The 22462-nt window shown below is 36.5% G+C and overlaps 1 protein-coding gene across 2 annotated transcripts in view; it reads right to left on the bottom strand.

The window, feature by feature from the left end:
• LOC118744417 (leucine-rich repeats and immunoglobulin-like domains protein 3) overlaps positions 1–22462 on the bottom strand; it is a 68941-nt gene that overhangs the window by 5365 nt on the left and 41114 nt on the right. For both annotated transcript variants that reach the window (XM_036477426.1, XM_036477427.1), the window contains exons 2-6: positions 8453–9728; positions 4985–5056; positions 4445–4654; positions 990–1133; positions 56–897 (exon numbers count right to left, since the gene is read on the bottom strand). In XM_036477426.1, coding sequence (XP_036333319.1) covers positions 56–897; positions 990–1133; positions 4445–4654; positions 4985–5056; positions 8453–9504 — 2320 coding nt within the window. In that variant the 5' untranslated portion in view covers positions 9505–9728. The remainder of the gene's footprint in view (positions 1–55; positions 898–989; positions 1134–4444; positions 4655–4984; positions 5057–8452; positions 9729–22462) is intronic.

The following is a 22462-nucleotide window of genomic DNA, read 5'->3' as shown; positions in this document are numbered from 1 at the left end:
TTGGTTGTTACCGATAAATTCAAATGGCAATAAATATTTTAGGCCCCACACTTACCACACTCCAACTCGTTGGCGTTCAACGTCAGAAGTTGACGATCGAACAACGCCTCCGGATAGCCGCACACCGCATTTTCCGTTTGCACTTGCGTGCCGATGGTCGATTGTTCATTGTGACGCAGCCAACGTTGGAACCAGAGTAACTCACAGTCGCAGATAAAATTCAAAGATTTAAAGCTTAACTTCTGCAGATGTGGCATGTGGTCGAAGGCGCCCGACTGTATGGTGGCCAATGCATTGCCACCCAAGTTGAGGGACTCTAAATTTCCGAGGCCGCTAAGCGATTTGCTCATGATCTGCTTCAAGTTATTGCCATACAAGTCCAACTTTTTTAGCTTGCGTAATGCTTTAAACGCAGGCGTAGCGCCGTGATCCTCAATGATCCAGGCGAGTTTGTTGCGACGCAAATTCAAATCCTCTAAATTTTTCACACAATCAAATGTGTTCTCTGCCAGATATTGGATTTTGTTGTGACCCAAATTCAGGTGTCGCAAACGTTTAAGACAATCCAAGTGCTGCGGCTTGAATTCGCTGATGTTGTTGTGTGACAAATCGAGCGAAATTAGTGACTGCGTGAATTCCCAAGTGTCTGGCTCAATGCGCGAGATGGAATTATTTGATAAGCTCAAGTGATGCAATTTTGTGAGATTGAAGAGCCCCTGACGGCTAAGCGATGTGATGCCATTATGGTCCAATTCAATCGTTTCGATGGCGTGCATTACATAGAAAACGCCATCTTGCAGAGCGCGTATGTTATTGGATTTGAGAAAGAGCTTTTGAATTGATGACAAACCGCGAAATGTTGACCAATTGATTTCAAGCTGATTGTTATTTAACGAGCTGTGAGGGTATAGAAATCAGAAAAAAAATTGTAAAACCGTAAAAGTAGGAATTAGATTTGAAATGGTAGTTCCCATTTTAAGTTTACGTACAGTTTCCGCAATTTGTGTAAAGTACGAAAAACCCCTGCCGGCAATGTCATTAGGCGATTGTTGTTCAATTCCAAGTCCAATAAATCGCCTAAGTGCTGAAAGGCGTCTTCATCAATAGTACCAATTTCATTTGAGTTGAGTATGCTGTAAAAGAAATTCAAAATTATGTAAATATGTATGTATATGATACACAAAACAATAATAAAATAATTAGTCTGTTCCAATAGCAGTCCGGTTTACAGGATTTAGTCAGAACTTACAGGAAGTCGTTCCTATTGACATAAAACCTGTAAGTGGGAACACATTTGAGAGAGTAACTGAGCAACTGTTCCTAGTCAGAAGTTACAGGATTTAGTCCGGAGTATTTTTTCCTGTAAGTTCATGAAAAGTGTCAAACGATCAGCTGATTTACATGTGCAAACAAAAACTGAAAGCGGTGAAAGCTAAGAACCTTTTATTTGTTAAAAAATGGAAGTAAACAACGAAATATTTGAATATGTATAGATTTTAATAATTATTCAGTGATATTTCAGCTAAATCAGTGTTGTACAAATGACATGTAAACAAACCGACTGACGTTTTTACAGGAAATAGTGCTTTTTGCGTTCCTATGCACTTATGCATCTGTTCTCCTTTTACTCTCATTTGAGAGCGTAAAATTGTAGTTTGACAGTTCCACAGGTTTTAGTCCGAAGTTCAAAGGAACAGACTAAATAATTGTAAAGGTGTTCTTACACGACATGTATTTGCATCTGTAAATGTGACTTTTTCAATACATACGTAATTGCGTATGTATTTCAAATTCACAGTCTTTATTTAACTATTTAAAAATACGTTCTTTGAAAACGAAATAAACTAAACTCAGATGATTCTATCTGGGTGTCAGATGAAAATAGAAACACACCAAATCTCTGGAAATAATCTTAAATCTTCCACCTGTGGATCTCTACGGCAAATTTCAGGCCGTCTGCGAGGTTAAATACGATCCAGCCGAGAAGAAACCTCAGACTTGGGCAAGCAAAAGTCTTTGAAACTCTACGGAATAATCTACGAGAGCTAGATTATACCACTTCTCTACTCTTTTTAGACAGCGAATTCTCCATACGAGACCCAGAGAGGAACGAATGGGAAGGTGCCATAGACTTAAATCCAGGGTCGACGGCTGTATATACAGATGTTTCCAAGCTCAACGATACAGTGGGTAGCGAGATTTACTTTGGTGAGCTCGCACTAAACCTCAGTTCTCGCGTACCGGACCATTGTAGCGTTTTTCAAGCAGAGCTAAACGCCAAAATGGAGGCCGCTCGGTGGCTCATAACCTGCGGCACTTCAGTATAGCATTTCGCTATTTACTCTGACAGCCAGGTTGCTTTCAAATCCCTAAAATCTAAAGGAATTACGTACAAAGCAGCCATAGAATGCAGAAAGATTCTCAACCTGCTGGCATCAAAATGCTCCTCGGCTGTCGTATGGGTCCCTGGAGACAGGGACATTCCTGGAAGCTGCATAGCGGACGAGCTTGCAAGGAGAGGGACGGAAATATCTGAAGTCAATTCTGCTCAAAATACGGGGATACCTCTAACCTCCTGCAAACACGGACTAAAGGCCGAACTCATCGAAGATGTAAATACCAGGTGGGCTCTGGAAACCACCTGCCATACTACAAACATTGATGTAACGCGATCCATAGCTCTCACTTGGCTGGACCGCTCTTCTTTCAGATTAGTAGTCGGAGTAATCATCGGACACTACCTGATGAGCACGCACTGAAAAGGGTTAGGACACCCCACCTACGATTTGTGTCGCAGTTGCAGAGACAAGAAAGAAGTGGAGAGCATTGAACATTATCTCTGCCACTGTCCCGCTGCATGCATGCCTCTTTGCCACAGTCTGTGGCTCGTCCACTTCAGTGGGGAGTTATCACAATTTGAATTAAGGATGAATTTAATAATACTAGACAACTCGAACTTATCACGGAGGTGCAGAACAAATAGACGATGTTAATATGTATGATGGTTTCGGTTGCAGAAGTCCAAACATGTGGGGAAAACCCATCGCTAGTGCCAAAAAAATTGAAGCACTACTCCTCCCCAGCCTGACAAAGCACTTTAAAGTAGCAGAACACCAGCAAGGATTCCGGAATATGCAGAACACCACCCACAGCATAAAGTCAGCATTACACAGACAAGCGATGGAATTTTCTTAGCGCCAAGACATCATGAACTCGTCCCTTCCAGTTAGAAAGAAACGATGGATAACCCGCTATCTGCGTGGACGTCAATCATCAGTTGATTTCCGTAACGCCAACCAACCTTTCATTGCCACGAAGAATTAAACAGGGGATCAATCAATACCACATACTCTCCCCGACACTGTTTTATTTCTACATGGCAAAACTCCCTCCGCCGCCAGCTGGAGATAACTTGGTCAGCTACGCTGATGATTGTACGATCAAGACAACACGCCCGAACATCAACAGCCTTTGAGGCAAAATCACTGACTATCTCCATACAGGAGAGAAATCTACAGCCACAATTTTCACCCCGTGGATTAAAGATATCAGGCTTGAACTATGTACAACGATGGCGCCAAAATACCGATAGTCACCCATCCTAAAGTGCTGGTAGTCTCTCTCTTGTACTTCTTAGCTTACTCTTCAGGAACCAGTAACAAAATACAAGCTAAAAACACAAAGTCCTCAAGTCTCTAGCCAACACCAGTAGGCGAGCCGTAAAGGAGACCCTGCTCATCACAAAATACAAAGCGAACGGCCGGTTGGTGGAAATCCGCAGCGCTAGGAGATAGCGCTAGACAAACCTGCTGTTTCCGTGTTATTTGCACTTTTAGAAACCTGAATCACCAGAGAAGTTATGATTTGGATTTGGATTCAGCCATGAAAAAAAAAAACAACCATAAATAAGCGGAACAGCGCCCATTCCCAAAAACTTTATAAGTATATAACTCTTTGCTATAAGGCGATTCTAAATCATATTTTAGCTTTTGTAGTTACTGAAATATCTCGGCTTTTCCATTTTAGAAAATTGCCGTTATATGCGAGGTGGTCATGAAGGTACGTCTAAATTAAAATTTTTTAAAGATTCGCCTATATTATTCCGCATCTAGAGCAAAATTGCAATAATCTATCTTCAATAAAAAGTTTTCGAATTACAGAATTAAAGGCAACTAGATGAGCCACATCTTAGGCTGTGCGTCGAAGACCTTTGGAAAAGTGTACTCTGGTTTCTGGTAAAATATGTATTAATTTTGTCGTCCCGTGTAATCTTTGTATATCGAATGAAGTGTACAATAACTAACTATGCTTTCGAAGAGTATGCCAATATATGTACTATGTATAATATCTACATATGTATAAAGTATGCATGTATGTAAATAATAAAGCACGCAAATGTAATAGAGCGTTAAAATGCAATGTAGATAAATCAATTGGCACTTACAGATGCGCCAAACGGTTGTTTGGCGGAAAATAACTGGACTCTATAGCGTGTAAAAAATTTCTGGACAAATCTAATGATTTCAGCTTCGGTAAGGCTTCCAATGCCGCGCTACTAATACGTTGTATACGATTATTAGCTAAATTGAGCTGCTTTAAAGCGCTGAGCTCGCTGAATACGGGAACACTTTCCAGTTGGTTGCGTTTTAGCGTGCTGTAAGAGAAGAAGAAAAAACATCAGCAAAGTGATCTTGAATTAGTGGCATAAAAAGAGATGGCGAAGAGGTATGGACGGAGAAAGGAAGCAAATACATAGATAGAATAATTGCATTAATCCTAACACAAGATACATTGTACGTTGTTCATGAAAGAAATTAATTTAATAAAGTCAAATACGTGACTATTGTATAGTTGCTACATATGCATGTATGTATGTATGTATGTGCTGCTATTGCATTCGTTTTAAGGCTTTCTAAGCAAAGTCATTTATCATACAATAGTATCATGCTTAGAAGAGTTTTAGTTCTATTGCTTATGTGCTTACAGTTTTATTAATTCCGTTAGATTCCTTATCTGCAGCACACTTGTATTATTCAGTTTATTACCAACCAGATCGCTGCAAAGAAACAAATGTTTATAAATTTAGAATATTTGAATATTATTATTGTGTATGTCATGGTTACTCATATAAATTAAATAAATCGTAAAAATAACTATTCATTATAGTAATTAGCAAAATACAATTGCCTGTTGTTTATACGCAAAATTGTTGTTTACATCCGCAATATTTTTACTTTGATTTTTTTGCTGAAAAGTTTATTTCGTACATGACCTTTCTCGTATTTATCCATTTGGGCAGCACATCTACTTAAACTGCATTTTGAGCCATTAAATATTTGGCATAATTAGCTGAAGCAGATGGAAGGCTATTAAATAATTGACTATGCAGTTGGCGTAACACCCCGGCCGGAAATTCTCTCTGGCTAGATTTCCTTAACTAAGATATTTTTAGCAGTGCCCAGACTGGCTGTATCCTACAAAATCCAACCTGGAGTAACCCATTCTGTTGCTGCCAAGAATTCTTAGAAAGGCTCTATGAAAAGGTCAAGTCTTACATTTTATATAAGGGACTGTACGGGAATTCTAAGTAGTAATTCGACAGTTCATTAGGCGGAAGCTGTTCAGAATCACCAGACAGTGATTGCTTAGAACGAGCATTACCTTTATGTCTGGCACCTCGACAAGGGGGCACTAGACGAAAGAAAGCAATTCTCACCAGCGCCTGTCCAAGATCGAGATCGGGAGGTAGGTACATATCTAGATATCCTGTACTATATATCTGAACTTAACACATACTTATCACTACAGTGAACTTAGACCGAACCACCATACAAGAAATAAAAAAGTACGCCGTACAGTACACCCCTGAGTCTAAAGTATTTTTGCAACGTCATTTCGAAAAAAAACTTGGTTTTTGCCGAACCCGGGGTCCACCTTTTACATTTTTTGGTGACACCCATGTACATATGTATGTGCATACATATATTCGGCAATAAAAATGTTTAATAATAACCCAGGTTTACAAAAAAAAAAGTTTTTGCATATTGAACCAAACATCTATATCCCTATCTATGTATGTTATTCGACGCGCTGAACGCGAATTCGAGTTCTGTTAGCCTCTATCACGTCAGGCTAGAGGTTATTTGAAGGTCAAGTAGGCAAAAATTCGTTGAATAAACCTGAAAACCTTTTGCAATACGGATATCAAATAAAAGATAGATATTTTTTACAGTTTTAACTTAGATATATCGTCACTAGACATTAATAAAGGCGCGCTAGTGTTTTGACGGCGAAAAAAGACGTGTAAGAAAATTTGACGGAAAAATACGCTTAAGAAAACTTCGGCGAAGGAAGACGCGTTACTTAGTTGACGGTGAAGAAAGACGCGTAAACATAGATTTAGATATAGCATCATTCCCTAAAAACTAAAGAGAGGGAGCTTCGTTGGGGCCATTCCGACTTATTCGGTTTTAGGGCTCACTGAAGTCTGCAGCATCTGTTCACCAGTAGGTGGGCCGCAAGCTCTTTGTTGCACTTTTGACTTTTCACTGACAACCTATACCCCGACTGCCGCTTGCTTGAATTTAGTGACGTGTATTTTTCCTTACTTCTAAAAGTATAAACGGAATCAAATCGCTGAGCGAACTTCTCGGAAGAAACACAACAGTATATGAAATTGCACACGACCAAGGCGACGACGAAGTTCGCGTGACGAAATTAGGCCAGAACAGATTTGTTTTTAATTTTGCGCTTCCGCCGGTCACAAAATCATGGAATAACTCTGGTTCTTCACTTTTCTAGCAGTTAATTATCAGCAAGGAGCAGAATGGGAAAATTTAGGGATTCATCTGTTCCCTTTTTATATTTTATATTTGTCATTCAGCTGCTGGGAATATTGTTTCAGTTCAGTTTTACTGGGCGAAATGTTGCGGGGAATATCTCCCAACGGCATCGCTCCGTCCGACGAAATTCGCTCAGCGTTTGGGCTCGGTTTATACTTTAAGGGCTTTGATATTTTGTGGTATTGCGTTATTTTAACCGATTTGAAACTTTATTGACACTTTGGAAAAGTGATTCCATCAATATCTTCGTATGTTATTAATTGTTTATATTTGTATATCGACGGCTGAGTGGAAGATCGACCTATCTTGGCAGCCGGTTCGCCAACGGTTTTACAGAAAAATTCTCAAGAACGCCATGTGTCTCAGAATTTGATTGAACTACACCCTTTTTCAAAATTTGGCTGAAGAACGCCTTATCTTAATATTTTTTCAATATATTTTCAGTTGAGATAGGGCGTTTTTTGTACCGAATTCTGAAAGAGGGCGTTCTTCAATTAAATGCTGAGATAGGGCGTACTTTAGCCTAATTCTGAAATAGGGCGTTCTTGAAAATTTTTCTGCGATAGAGTGTTTTCGAACTGGCTGCTGAGATAGGTCGGTGTTCCACTCAGCCGTCGATATGAAATAATATTCCGCAGATAAAAAGAATCACTTTCCGAATTTCACTTTGTGAATTTCGGCTTGTTCCCTGACTTACAAACATACATACATAGATATGTATGTATAAATTTACAATATTCCAAACAAATAAAACCTTTACCAAAAGAAAACTATTAAAAAAAAAAAACATGAGAGCGCGTCCTCGACACCTAAATATTTCTCAAATTTGTACTGAAAATATTTACAGTCAGTCAATAAAGTTTATGTACAGCGAATTTTTTACAATACGGGAAACTATTTTTTAAATATTTTATTTTTGCTAATTTTTTTTTATAAAAATATGGTTAATTCTACAACAAAAACCCCAAAAAGCAGAATTCCAAACCTTGTGCAAAAGTAAAGAAAATTCTTCAAAATTTCATTCAAATATTGCACTTTTTATTTGCGCTCTCTAGAAAAAAATTGAGTATGCAGTTTTTTAGCCCATTCAATTTTAGTATAATAAGGTGCAAGTATGAGAAAGCTAGGACTTACCATTGATTTTTGGGGAATTTTTTTGTTGAAGGTGTCGCACATTTGTTCCATATAAAAAATTATCAAATATTATTTTATATGGAGAAAATGAGTGACACCTTCAACAAAAAAAACTGCTAAAAATCAATGGTAAGGCCTAGCTACCTCAAACTTGCACTTTGTTATACTAAAATTGAATGGGCTAAAAAACTGCGTACTCAACTTTTTTCTAAAGAGTGTAAATAAAAAGTGCAATATTTCGATGAAAATTTGCAGAATTTTCTTTACTTTTGCACAAGGTTTGGAACTCTGTTTTTTGGGGATTTTGTTGTAGAATTAACCATATTTTTATAAAAAATTAGCGAAAAATAAAATATTTAAAAAATAGTTGCCCGTATTGTAAAAAAATCGCTGTACCTAAACTTTATTGACTGACTGTATAATTCCAATTAAAAATTAATACATATACATAAGTATGTAAATAGTTTTGCACTTACAGCGTTTGCACGTAGCCGGGCAATATGGGGACACGATCCAAAAGTTTATCACCACAATCGAAGTACGCATCCAAGCATTTGCACTCCTTTGGACAATCAGTTGATGTGCCCACACCAAACAGTCGACCGCCGCCACCGCTGCCATTGCTATCGTTACTATTGCCACCGGCTTTGCTATTAACGGCGGCAGCTAACGCTTTCACCGCCTTTTCATACCGCTGACCATCATCGGCCACAAAACCAGCTGTCTCCAATGAAGTATCTGCATCTGCATCTGCCGCCACTGGAGCGGCCGCATCCAAGTCTAATAAATGCTTTGGAACAAATCCAGCAGCCATCGCTGAGGCTGCCACGCCTTCTACGGCACCGCCCACGTCCGTGCCACCATCAGCAGCAATCACTTCGGCAGCGTTACCTTGACGATTTTTCGTCAGCATCGCAAACAATTGTTGTTGTTGGAATTGACGTTCCTGTTGTAACGCGGATAGAGGCGACGAGATGGGCACTGCTGCTGCTGTCGCCAAAGTCATATGACCAATTAGTGAGATGGGCGCGAATGCGAAAGAGAGCGCTACCGCTGGTACAGCAGTTGTCAATAGGCCGTTTAATGTTGCTGTTGCAGTCTTTGTTGACACAGCTGTTATCATAATTGTAGCAGTTGTAGTAGTGGTTGTTGTTGTTGTTGCTGACAGTGTTATCAACAGTACGACAGTGGCAATTAGTAATCGATTGATATTATTGAAATTGTAATAATTAGTGCGAGTACTGTTATTTTCATGTTCCATTTGCACAGTCATTGACTTTTTGCTCCTTTGCCATTGCTTTGCAATTTTCGCGTGCCAATTAATGTTGCAGCAGCTCGTGTCGCTACTACTGCTGTTTCTGCTGCTCTTTGTTTTGCTCTTATTTTTGTTAGTGGTCACGGTGCTCACTTCCGTTGCGCGACACTGCGATCGCTTTGGTCGTAGCTGGCTTTGCTTTTGTCCATTTTGACATTGGTGTTGTAATCGCTGCATTACTGTGCAATCGCAAGTGAGGCCGTCAGCGCTCATTTTTATTTTCTTTATTTTTTTTCCCCCAACCAACCCTCTTTTATTAAGGATTTTTTCTTAATCTTTATCCGTTTCATTCGGATTAAAATTACCCATGGTGGTTGAAATATTAGTTTTTGAATAAGTAATTTTTTTCATTTTGTTATGATGACAGCTTCAATGGCGTTGAGCATATTGATATGAAAATCGTTGGAATCCAAGGTTTGGTATTTAATGATTCAAAACTGAAATGAAAATAAAAAATTTACATATAAAATATTAGTTTGTTTTGTTAAACCTGAAATAGTTTTATTGGAAAACTGTTACGTAACTACGTAGGGTTTTCCAAAAATACACAGCAAAATCAACTTTTTGGAATTTTCCTGCTGTCAACCCCCAGAACTGAAGAATATCGAAAATAAGAACATTTTTTAATGCCCAACTTTGTCACTACAATTTTTGCCATTTAGTGACTAGTACAAATTCAGCATAAGATAGAAAGTGTTAACAAAGATTCTAATAACAAAAACTTTACTTTTGATCTCTGGTGTGGGGCAAATTTACGGAATATTTTGTCACAATTTTCAAGTGCGTTATTTATTCCTGAATTCGGCACAACTTTAAATTTTCAAAATCCATCACTGGTAGCTTAAAATGTCAAAAGGGAACATTGAAATCAATCTTTTGATGTAAAACAGGACTACTAATCAGCACATCCATTATCTTAACTATGAATGAACATCTGAACATCTCCCATCAGCAAATTTAGAACCTACAGATGGCTTTTATATGGTGGACGATTTTTTAGCGAGTCCCATGATTTCTGTACCTCGGACTCTATAATTAGTAAACCACAATACATCATTTGTATGCAACTTTATAAACAAAGAAACTTTGTACGAAGTTTTCTTTACCCAAGGCTAGCCGAAATAACGCGGCCTTTGATGAATGGACATGACTAGGGAACGGATTTTATGGAAATTGCCCTTTGTTCTGCAAAAGAGATAGAGTATATTCGATTAAGAATGTGCACGATTTAGCTTTCCCTGACTCCATATGCACGTTAAGTACATTCAAGGCTTTTCTTCGCGAAAATCGAATGAAAATGCTGCCAGAAAACTTCAAAATGCATCTTGTGGTTCAATGTTACTACAACTATAGTGATTAAAGTTTTGTGAGTTAAAAACTCGAAAGCAGTCAAAGATTCAAAGTAGAAATATTTTAAATAATGAAATTAGTTCATAGTTTTCCTCTTTATACTTGTAAAATAAACATTTCTGAACAAAATGTATTTTTTGATTATTTTTCAGTTTTTGCCTTTTTTTAGTGCCTTCTTTTGCCTTTTTTGCGATTTCTGGTGCCTTTTCCTGCTTATTTTGTTATTTTATTTTGTCTTTTTTATCCTAAAAATGCGTTCCCTGGACATGACAATTGAACAAAATGACATTGCAGAAATAATAAATATATACATAAATAAAATTGGTAATTACTTTTAGTGCTAACGCGGCTTAGAACGCATTGCCTTATAATGGCTTCTAATTTTTTCACTGCTTTTAGGCATTGCCGCTAATGCATAGTAGAATTTTCTACAATATTTTATTAATAAAGCGAAGTACATACATGATTGCGGAATAACAATTTTAAGTTTAATTTAATATGTATATGTGTACATACCGATTTTTAAGTAAGATCTAAATAAATAAATAGGTATAAAAACTGATTTGTACAAATTTTAATTAATATAATTCTTTTAAGACAATCTGTATTTTATGTTTTCAATTTAATATTCATAAGCAGGGAACAGATTTTTAGGACCTAAGAACCTATAAAAAAGGCAAAATAAAATACGAAATAGGCTGGAAAAGGCAAAATAAAATAGCGAAAAAGGCAGGAAAAGGCACTAGGTATTGCAAAAAAAACCAAAATAAGGCACTAAAAAAATACCGAAAATACAAAGAACAATCAAAAAATACATTTATTTTAGAAATTTTTATATTACAAGTAAAAAGAGAAAAACTATGAACTAGTTTCATTACATGAAAAATTTGTACTTTGAATCTTTGACTATTTTATCCTTTCGAGTTTCTAACTAATAAAACTTTAATCTGTATAGTTGTAGTAACATTGAACCACAAGATGCATTTTGAAGTTTTCTGGCAGCATTTTCATTCGATTTTCGCGAAGAAAAGCCTTGAATGTACTTAACGTGCACTCGACGTAAGTTGATACAAGTGGAGCCCAATTTAAATATGGAACGTCTGAAACGTTGATATTATCAGGAATAAGGGCGTTTTCCTCGCCCTTTACAATTTTATCCACACCTCTCTAAGCCTACGTTAGCTGAGAAAACGGCTTTGAATTTTTCCAACACCAATTTGACAAGAGGTCCCTGCGCTTCTATAAGCCGCATGGGCATGTGTATATTTTTTAATCTTTAAAAAAAAAATGTAAATGCTATAATCGCTTTTTTAAAGGTATAAAGGCAAAACAAAGGCAAATATCTTAAAAAAGGCAAAAAAAGGCAGCATCAAATGTGTATATATGGAATCAGGGAAAGCTAAATCGTGGACATTCTTAATCGAATGTACTCTATCTATTTCGCAGAAAAAAAGGCAATTTCCATAAAATCCGTTCCCTGTTCATAAGTATGTACTTATCTAGGCATTCTACATTAGTTTCTCTCTATGGCATTCTTTGTTCGCTTCTCTGGATTCTGTTTATCCATGCGTTCTCCTTTCGTTCGAAGGTAATTCAGCGGGTAAGGGCTTACGTAGGGCTGCCAGATATCTCTGTTGCCAAGCCGGGACATTTAAGGGGGGGGAGAGGCCTCTCGCTCCCTTCCCTTTCATTTCGACAAAAATTACGTACGAAAGGATGTAGTAAAATTTAATTTTGACAAACAAAAACAAAAACATAAAAACATGCGATCATGAGATCATTACAACGTACACTAGCAAAACAAAACAATTTATCAGAACTAAAGCACAGAGAATTTTTCACAATGCATGTACCTTTTTTGTTCCTTAAAAAAATACAGTTTATACTAAATACATCAGAAAATATAAAAATAGAATTTCTAAACTTTGTGGAAAACTCGGGAAAATGCAATAAATTTGCATACAAATTCGGAACTTTCTCTTCAGACTTTTTTATAAAAATTTTGCAAACGAAGTTTTACAGTTTTGCAGCCCATAAAAATTTAGTTGATTTTTGGTATTATTTTTACTGAGAGTTTCTTCCATACAAACTATGTTCCACATTATTTTGTACGTGGAAGACACGGTCAGCGAAAAATAAATAATTGCAAAAAATCAACGAAATTTTCTGGTAACTTCAGACTTGCACTTTACTAATTGGCTCAAAATCTACATTTTCAAAATTTGTGATCAGATGAAAGAGTCCCCGAGTCCATAATTTTGTACGGGACGGTACTTATAAGTAATCAAAGAAAAAAAAAATACAAGGTAACATTATCAGTCATTTGTTTCGTTGCTGTGAACTTGTTTAAAAACTTCTGGTTTTTGCTTAATATAATTTTAAAACTCTGTGCATGTCATTTTAAAGTATTTAGGTACATACTTATATTAGTCATCAACTATTGCTTGTGCAAAACGTGCTAAATTAAAAAAAAAATCGCATATGAAAGAGCACCAACCCAACTCGTAATAAATTTAAGTATATATATTTTAGTATTTAGTATAGAAATATTCAATTCAAATACGCCAATATTAAAATGAAGCGCTTTGCACTTAACGGATGCTTTTTCATAATTAAGTTAAAAAAAAATAAAATTTAAATTCCATGCTGCCTGTAATGGGATTTGAACCCTAACGCTCTGGAAATTAGCAATTTGTGGCAAGGATCTTCGTGCACTCCAGACATGTGCTACAGCCAGACATGTAAATGTGCATTCAAGTGTTCAGTTTGATTCAACACCACGTGTGACTGGTATGAAAGTATTGTTTTTAAATACGAAAATTTTAAAACGATAATCAAATAAAAAATATTCATGTTTACTATGCGTTATTTCCCCCAGTAAATTTATAAAATTTTTCTTAATATTACAACGCGTTTTTTCTCTCAGTTTAGTCTTTTTTATTCAAAATTTGTACAATAAAATCGAAAACCGGGACACTTAAACGAAACCCGGGACATTTTAAGGTTGGACCGGGACACTAAAACCGGGACATGTCCTGGACAACCGGGACGTCTGGCAGCCCTAGGCTTACGGCCAATGACATGCCCATGGTAAAATAATGTCTTCTTGAAGCGAAAGGCTAAGCGATTCCCATCGCCTAATTCGATTCCATTTTAATTTCTGTGGTAATCGTGTTTTTGCTGCGATTTACATATGTATATTTTTGTACGTACAATCTTTCAAAACGGATATTTTTGTAAAAACAAATAAGTGAAAACAATCTAAATACGCTGGCACTCATTAGCATCATTATATCGTTAGTATAGTATGGAAAGGGCGTATCACACATCGTCGCTGAAATACAAAAAGCCGTAACTAACTTAAAATCCAAAATTCACTTTATGATTGATTAAGTGCACTCCACCGAATTATAAGTACCCGCATCGTTTATAAAACAAAAAATTGTTGTTACTTGTAGCTTTTTTGCCTTTCGGCGATAATGTATGTATGTATGTACTCACATATTTATTTACAAAAATTTACCACATTGGCAACCACAAAATTAAAGTACAAATTTATTAGCAATAAAAATAACCACAGAAGTGCGCAATGGATCAATGCAAATTAAAGCGAGCTTAAGATCAATACAAAAGTCCATAAAATAATGAGAGATCAAATTCAATTCAGTTTAATTTTTAGCAAACTCGTAAACAGCAGCAAAAAACAACGTACAATAAACAAATGCACCTAAAATAACAATAAAATCAAAAAAATTACAGAAAAGTGTAACAATGCAAAATCCATAGAATGCTCGAATGGTACTTGCAATATAGCAACGAAAGCAGCAGCACGTTAACATAACAAACAACGATAACAATGAAAGCCAGAAAAAATTAAACAAAAACCAAAACGCGAAAATAAATAAGATCAATGCACTTGACGCGGTCGAAGTAATTAGCAAATTAAGAACGAAAAAGTCGTTTATCAGTACATACATGCACACATGTACACATGTACATATATGGGGCATTCCATCCCAAAATGGACGGGGTTCACACTTTAGGGTTGATGGATAAACATAAATAATATATAAATATGAAATTTGAGCTTGATTAATACATTTTTAAATACTTTACATTACAAAAACAAAAACAAATCGATTTAATAGTTTTCCAAATATCTCGAGAACGGGGCGAGGAAAAAATTAAACAAAATCACATATACACACATCAAAATTCTCTATGAAAAGAAATATTTTTTTTTAAATTTTTTATTCTTGAAAAATTTTTCACATACAAATTTTTTCATCCATCGCCGTCCATTTTGGTATGGAACGCCCCATATACTTACATATGTATGCATGTATGAATGTTCATGTGAGAATAAGAATTCGAATGTATTGCAAATCGAAGACCAATTCTTAGTGCTTACTTTCAATAAAAGGTCAGGCAGTGCAAAATTAGAAAGGAAAGCTGGCTAGTGTTGTGCAAAATATTCCAATGGATGCATACTGCAGAAAACTGTTTTTGTCTTCTCTGAAGCAATTTATCTGTGAATCGTTGTGGTCAAGCTCAACTAACAGTGGACAGAGAAAGCTGGGAGAGCTTGGGTAAGACCAAAGGGAAAGAATTGTTAATAAATAAATAGCTCATCTCATATTGAGCCTTAGTGTAATGAATAAGAGCCTTCTGTCTCAGTCGATTTTGGAGTTAACATTGAATACACTGGCCAACAATATGTTGAGATGGAGCCATTGCTGTAGGATTCGTTTTATTATTATTAAATTGGTTCTAGGTTTTATATATTTCCGATATAAAGATGCAGTACCTGTTAATATGACGTACATATAAATGGTACAGTCATAACTAAATGTAAAATAACCATTCGACACTAAGGCAGCGACCACACGTTTTGTACATTTGTACACATTTTTAAATTTTGATGGCCACATAGTGGTGTTGTCTAGAAATAAGTTTAGCTCAATGAAAAAAGCCTACTCTGTTGCTGTCAAAATGTACAAAAGTACAAATCGTGTGATCCCTGCTTAAGACGAGCACACATTCATACATACATACATATGTACATACATATGCATGCACAAAAGTATTTCCCGTAATTAAGTTTAACAGCATAGACCATATTATATTTTGACGTTACTAACAGCAAATGCCAATTCAAACGGCCAATCATCAACAAAGACAAGTTCACAGACCAAACTTCAAACACGAATTGTGTGAGCGACAACAAGAAACAAAACCAGAAAGTAAACGTCTAAAGGTGGCTGACACGAGGAAATGTGCAGCATGTAGATACGAAACGAAGTCAACAAGAATGCTTAGCGAATTGCCAAATTAAGCTGACTAGAAGAGTGAAGCTGTGTAAAATAGTTTTGCCCTTTTTTTAGGTAGACTGACCGAACAGCTGTTCGTATGTAGGCATGCGCCGTAAATGGATGCTGCGAAACTTGTATGAAGCACAAAAAGTTAGAGGAAGAAAAACTAAACCGACTTAAAATGTGCTTATGGGAAAGATTCATGCCCATATATGTATGTATTTATATGTAAATACATATGCATGTACATATGCACATAGGAACATTAGATCGGGTCGAAACTCATACAAAACAATAATGCCAAAAAGACGGCCAAATCAGCTGTGCCTGATATTTTTTTTTTTATTTATGGCCGAACTCCGAATAGAGATTTATCATTGAAAAATTGTTACACTTCAGAGGGTAAAAATCGAAACCTGTTGAAATATTTAATTTTATAAAAACGATAGATATGCCTAGTGGGGTATAACTAGGGATAATTAAATTTGATAATCGAAGGAGGTACTTCTGACCAACAAGGTTTTATATATTTTCATATATACAGTGGTGGCCACATAATTACTTCTTTAGTAGTCTTGAGCTTTGTTGACATTTCATGAGTTATGGAGTTTTAAACTTCAAGGAACTTATATGGATTACAGCAATCTTTAAGATATGCGCAAGATTGTATGTATGCAATGCATCTATAACTCATTAAATGTCAACAAAACACAAAATACAAAACTACTTCTTGTAATATTGTAGCATGTACGGCAAACCGAGTCAGAAATCCTGCACTTATATCAGCCCTCAATTTATTTACTCATTAGTCAGTTAAAAATAAATTCGATTGAGTTGAGTGTTATGTGCTTTACTTCGTGACCCGGATGGGGACTACCACAAACAAGCGTTAAGTGAGAGTGTAGGTGGTGTTAGCCGTATATAAGTAAAAAATTACAATAACAAATTATACGCAGATATCCGTAGTGGCATTGATATGAATTAGAACAAACACATTATCAGCTGTCGCCCCAACAACACCTTATTAAATACACCTTGGTTTTTCCATGGTGTCGCGCTCTCATTTTTACCCTCTTGTTTGCGTGTACCTTATTGATATTTTCTTGAATTCAATTGGTCCGAAAGTTGAACTAAAAAAAACTCACATCACTTAGGTCATTATATGAATATGAATTTATCTATTGATTCAAAGAGAGAATTGAGCATTACAACGATTCATGTCAATGGAGAACTTACTAATTATTCATACTCTTGCAATGCGCGCCTATGACTTAAAAAAGCGAATAATTGCAGACTTCTTATGGCTACCCAAATATCAGCATAATCTCGAACCTCTTGACCTTGTTTTTTTTTGCTTTTTGACTTTGTTGGGTTTCACTGATTTTATCTTTAGTGGTCTTAAACTTTTGCGCAAAAAAAAAGGTTGTGAAGGAAACAAACGTTGGGATTTTATGTTGAGAAAACCTTTCAAGCTGTGGACTTGGCGTTAAAAATTTGTTTTTGACCAGTCCTAATATACCACATGCATTTTACTCATTGATGTACAACAATGTAGCGAGTAAATCCATAACTGATTTATGTTTGGAAAGGTAGCGAGTAATTAGGTTCATTGGTGGTTGCAATATACATATATTGTAGTGATCAGCGAATTTTTCAAAGAATTCTTGAATCCAGAAGAAAAAATTTTTTTGGTTTTCCAAGCACGGCAACGTTTTTCTGTTGAATTAAAATAACAACCGGAAGTGGCGGTTTCATCTATTAGTTTGTAGAAGACTTATAACCAAACTCACCAAACTGTAGCGAAACTAACTAAAAGCATTGAAAATGCTCTTAAATAATAAACAAAGATTTAGCACTCAGATTTTTAAGTGTTTGGTCGAAAACTTCGTCTTCAATATATGGTGTGCGCCTTATTGTTCAAACACTAATGGATTGAAATACAGTTTTAAATTGACGCTGAACGCCAAGTGATTTCCTGAGATGAGCCTGTTCGAGGCACGTAATAAAAGCGGTATTACTGCCGTACTGATGAAAAATGGCAACATTGTTGCAACTGCCCAACTAATATTACATTGCTAGAAATTCACACAGAACGCGATACTTTAATAATTCGCGCAACACTGCGGTTGTGATTGCAGCTCGAACAAGCCCATGCTTTTCCATGGCAGAAATACACTTTGAGGTTGGTCATTGCTTGCCGTGGGGAGACCATTATTAGAAAAACTCGTTTATTTGTTTTATGTTGCTCAGACAAGTAATCGAACCTGGGTCCTACCTTCTCCAAGATTGTCCCGGAATGCAAGTTAAATCTAAAATCTATTGCGAAGATAAACAATTCGAATTTATGTCGGTGCCTGGAAGTGGCGAAGTGTAGTTCTACGGCGCATTCTATGGCACCAGAGTCTATGGCCGGTTCAGGTTTTATCTGAACAGTCAGGTAGATCAGGGATCTCGTGAACAAGATGCACAGGGATCGTAAAGATTTAACACCTTCAAAACAATTAAATGCTTCTTGAAAAATCCAAACACAGCGATAGCAAGACTGCTTATCACGCCCAAATGGAAGGAACGCGGTCCATGGACCCAGCATATGACTACCATAAATACCGTTGGCAAGATAACATGTGTTCCCTGCCTAGAGAAGAATGGTAATACTAGGCATTTTCCCTGCTTTGTCGGCTTTCGCCAAATTATTTATCAAAGAATTTCATTAAGGCGTTATTTAACAAAGAGTTTCATGAAGTTTCAAGCGGACTTGACATTATATCATTACCTTTCTTGCCATCCATACTTCCCCTCCTAGGTTTTAAGCACAATGGGCATGCCTGAGTGCCTGAGAATAAAAATCCAAATCCAATAGTAAATGGTTCTTTGGATCTTTTTAGACATGTTCTACGTTTTCATAAAAGAGCTGGCTTTATATGAGACCTTTAATTTATTGGACACAACGGCATCACAAACTTTTCTCCTATTCTCCGAGTGACGGGAAGTCCATCCTATTAAATGGCACATACTTGATTTTTACAGATTCAGAATTTGTGGACAAAAAATACGTAACTTTTGCTTGAAACTTTTATCTCGGCAGTGCATTTTTCAGCCTCTAATTACTTCTGGACTTCTAAAATGGAGGAAAATATTTTTATTGGAAAATGCAAAAATATGATTTCCAAGTCGGAGATGCCCTATCTTTTGATCGTATTACCCCGACTTCCAATTTCGAACGGAAGTTGGTTATATGGACCTGAAGTCCATCTTTTTAAATAGAACACGCATGCCTTTAACACAGATTCGGATTCCACGGACAAAAATACATAACTCTTGTCGGAAGCTTTTCTCTGGAATGGACTTCCGGTCTGTTATGAAGCTACACGTGAACTGCTGGGGAGAATTTGAGATTAATTCGATTTGGACTCGTAATTACTTCTCGACTCGATGTCATATGCTTCCTTTATAGAGAATTCACTTAGCAAACCTAACTTAATATGTTCGTATCGCATCGATAGATATTTTTTCTTATCCATCCATTCATTCCATATAGAGAAATCGAAATGGGACTAGTCGATTTTTTTGCAGGGATTTTAAAACTGCGCACATCACTACCACTTCCACTACAACTTCGCATTTCACCCGTGACCTTTGACACTGTCTGGCTAAAACGAATACAAACTGCGAATGCAAACGTGTGAACGAACTAATTAATTGATGGTGGGCTGACAGCTGCAGAGGCGGCGGCAGAGGCGGCGGCAGTGACGTCGAAACCGACTTATACTCGCACAATAACTTGTGGCATTTTGCTCTTCGTACTTTTCTCTGTTCTGTTCTGGTTTTTATTAAGAGTTTTTCATTAGTTTTATTTTGCATTTATTTCTCGCGCCTTCGCATGTTGAGAACTCTGTTTTTTTTTTTTCTACAAACATATGTACATAGCACATAAGTGCATATAGTAGATGTTTTTATTGCTCATTTCGTTTTTCTTCGTTTTGTGGCGAGCTTTTGGCTCAGTTTGCCCCGCATTGGTGCTACGTTGTCTGCGACGACTAATTAGGTAATCAAGTATGTATTTACAAGAACTGCAACGTAAAAATAACAAAAAACAAAAACACAACAACAACAAATCATGAAACTAGTGCATGGCAGCCACGGCGACGACGAGAATAACGACAGCAACGAAAACAACTGCAACAACTAAGCATTCAACGTAATACCAATTTGCGTAGACTAGAGCAGCGCAGACCAGCAGTTGTGTTCATAAAATTAGTAGTTCTGTATGTATCTTGATGTGGTGCTCCTGTTTTCATATTGTAAGGGTATCGGGGCTGCGAAAGTAAAGTCTACCACTTCTTATTTGTCAAATCGTCGCCTGCACAGAGAAAATGATACAGGTAAAACGCATTGTACAATTATTAAAGGTATTGTCTTTCCAGAGAGTTTTACTTCACATCGAAATTCGTGCTCCCTTATTTTCATTTTGACACATTTCAATGTTGATTCTTTTACTTTTAGATGGCTTTGCTTTTTGATTTCGCTCAATTAAATCTTTATAATTTTTGAAAAAAAAAAAGAAAAAACGTTTGAAATAAATTGAGCAATACAAATTTTTGTATTGTTTACTAAGCAAATGTTTATTCAGCTTTTGCAAATTAAATAAGCTCTCTGCAAGAAGGTTTGTTAAAAAAAATACATGGACATTCATATGTATATGGTATATGGTATCCCTCTTTCCTTACAGTAAAGCTTTTAGTGTGGGCAACAATGATGTTTTTCAAATAACGCAGATCGGAATATGCGCCCTCTGGGAAGACAATACCTGTAATTATTGTACCATCGGTAAAACGCAAGTTTTTAAAAGAAACTGAAAAATAAAATTTTTTGATATAATTTTATTTCATACAAAATAAAAAATACAAAGTTTGTATTTACGACTTTAAAACGAAACATTCGCAAAATAAAAACGATCGTTAAAATATATTCACTTTTTTTTACTGAGGAGAACAAACGAAATAACGCCAAAAATGCGTATTTTTCAAAACTAAAATGAAACATTTTAGAATATTGTCTCAACGAGTTGTAGTGCGACACAATTTTCAACAAGTAAAATTAAACTAGACACTTTTAAAATAAAAACGTTAATTTATTTTAAGTCAATTGAGTACGAAAAATATTTAAAACTAAAATGTTTTGCGTTAGAATTTATAAAGCTACCTAGCCATAATGAAAAACATTTCATATGTTCGCATCATTTTTTCGAAAAAATTGTGTTCAGATAAATAAGTTACTTCAATCTTCAGAAAAGGCGAATAATGAAGGATGTAGTAAAATTTTTTTTGACATACAAAAACAAAAACATAAAAACATGAGATCATTAGAACGTACACCAACAAAGCAAAATAACTTATCACAACTAAACCAGAGAATTTTTCACAGTACATGCAACATTTTTTTATTCTTTATAAAAATACGGTCTATACTACATCAAAAAACATAAAAATAAAATTTCTAAACTTTGTGCAAAACTCGGGAAAATTCAATAAATTTTCATACAAATTTGCAACTTTCTAACCAGACTTCCTATAAAAAATTTGAAAATTAAGTTTTCTAGCCCATTAAGTTTCAGTTGATTTTTGGTATTGTTTTTACTGAGAGTTTCTTCCATAAAAACTATGTTCGACAATTCTTTTTATATGGAAGACACTGTCAGCAAACAAAAATTGCTAACAATCAACGAAATTTTCTGGCCACTTCAGACTTGCACTTTATTAATTGCCTCAAAAGCTACATTTTCCAAAATTTCCTAAAAGATCTGATTAGAAATTCTAGTCTGATGAAAGAGTCTCCGAGCCAATAATTTTGTACGGCACTGTACCTACATATAAGTATGTACTCTAGGTTTCAAGAAAGAAAAAAATGCAATTACAAATTACAAGATAACATTAAAGTCATGTTGTTGTTGTTGTTGTAGCGGCTACAACAACCCCGCCCAGATTGGCTGATATCTCAGTCGTTGTCGTCGAGTTCCACTAACGGCAGCCCCAAGAAGCGTGCAGCCTCTGTGGGGTCGGTCCATAGGGACGACGCCGTTAGGGTTGTGGGGTTTTCCGGGCATGCGAAGAGATGTTTCGAGTCGTGAGGGGTCCTCTCCGCATGCCGGACATTCGTTCGGCACATCCGCATTTACCTTACTCAGGTAGGAATTTAGCCTGCTGCAGTAGCCAGAGCGAAGTTGGGCTATTGTTGTCCTGGTCTCTTGAGGCAGATGGAGCTCCGTCGCGTCAATGTCCGGTGTTTGTGTGCCTAGAACGGCATTGACAGGTCTTGAGTCTACATAACTCGAGACTGCGTCCCTGTGAATGCCGTTCAGGGCCTGTCTGTGAGCTGACGGGTCCAGAGGTTGCTTAATGAACCTCTGGACTTCGTCCGTCAGTTCAAATAGATGCCTCCTGACGTGCCTCGGCGAGGGCTCCTCTGCAAGCAGCTGTCTATTTGGGTGGCCACATCTGTGGCTCCCAGCA

The sequence above is a fragment of the Rhagoletis pomonella genome, unplaced genomic scaffold (assembly GCF_013731165.1).
Source record: "Rhagoletis pomonella isolate Grant_MI unplaced genomic scaffold, Rhpom_1.0 Rhpom_scaffold_00008, whole genome shotgun sequence".
Lineage (NCBI taxonomy): Eukaryota > Metazoa > Arthropoda > Insecta > Diptera > Tephritidae > Rhagoletis > Rhagoletis pomonella.
The sequence above is the reverse complement of the archived record's forward strand: the minus strand, read 5'-3'. Positions and strand labels throughout refer to the sequence as shown.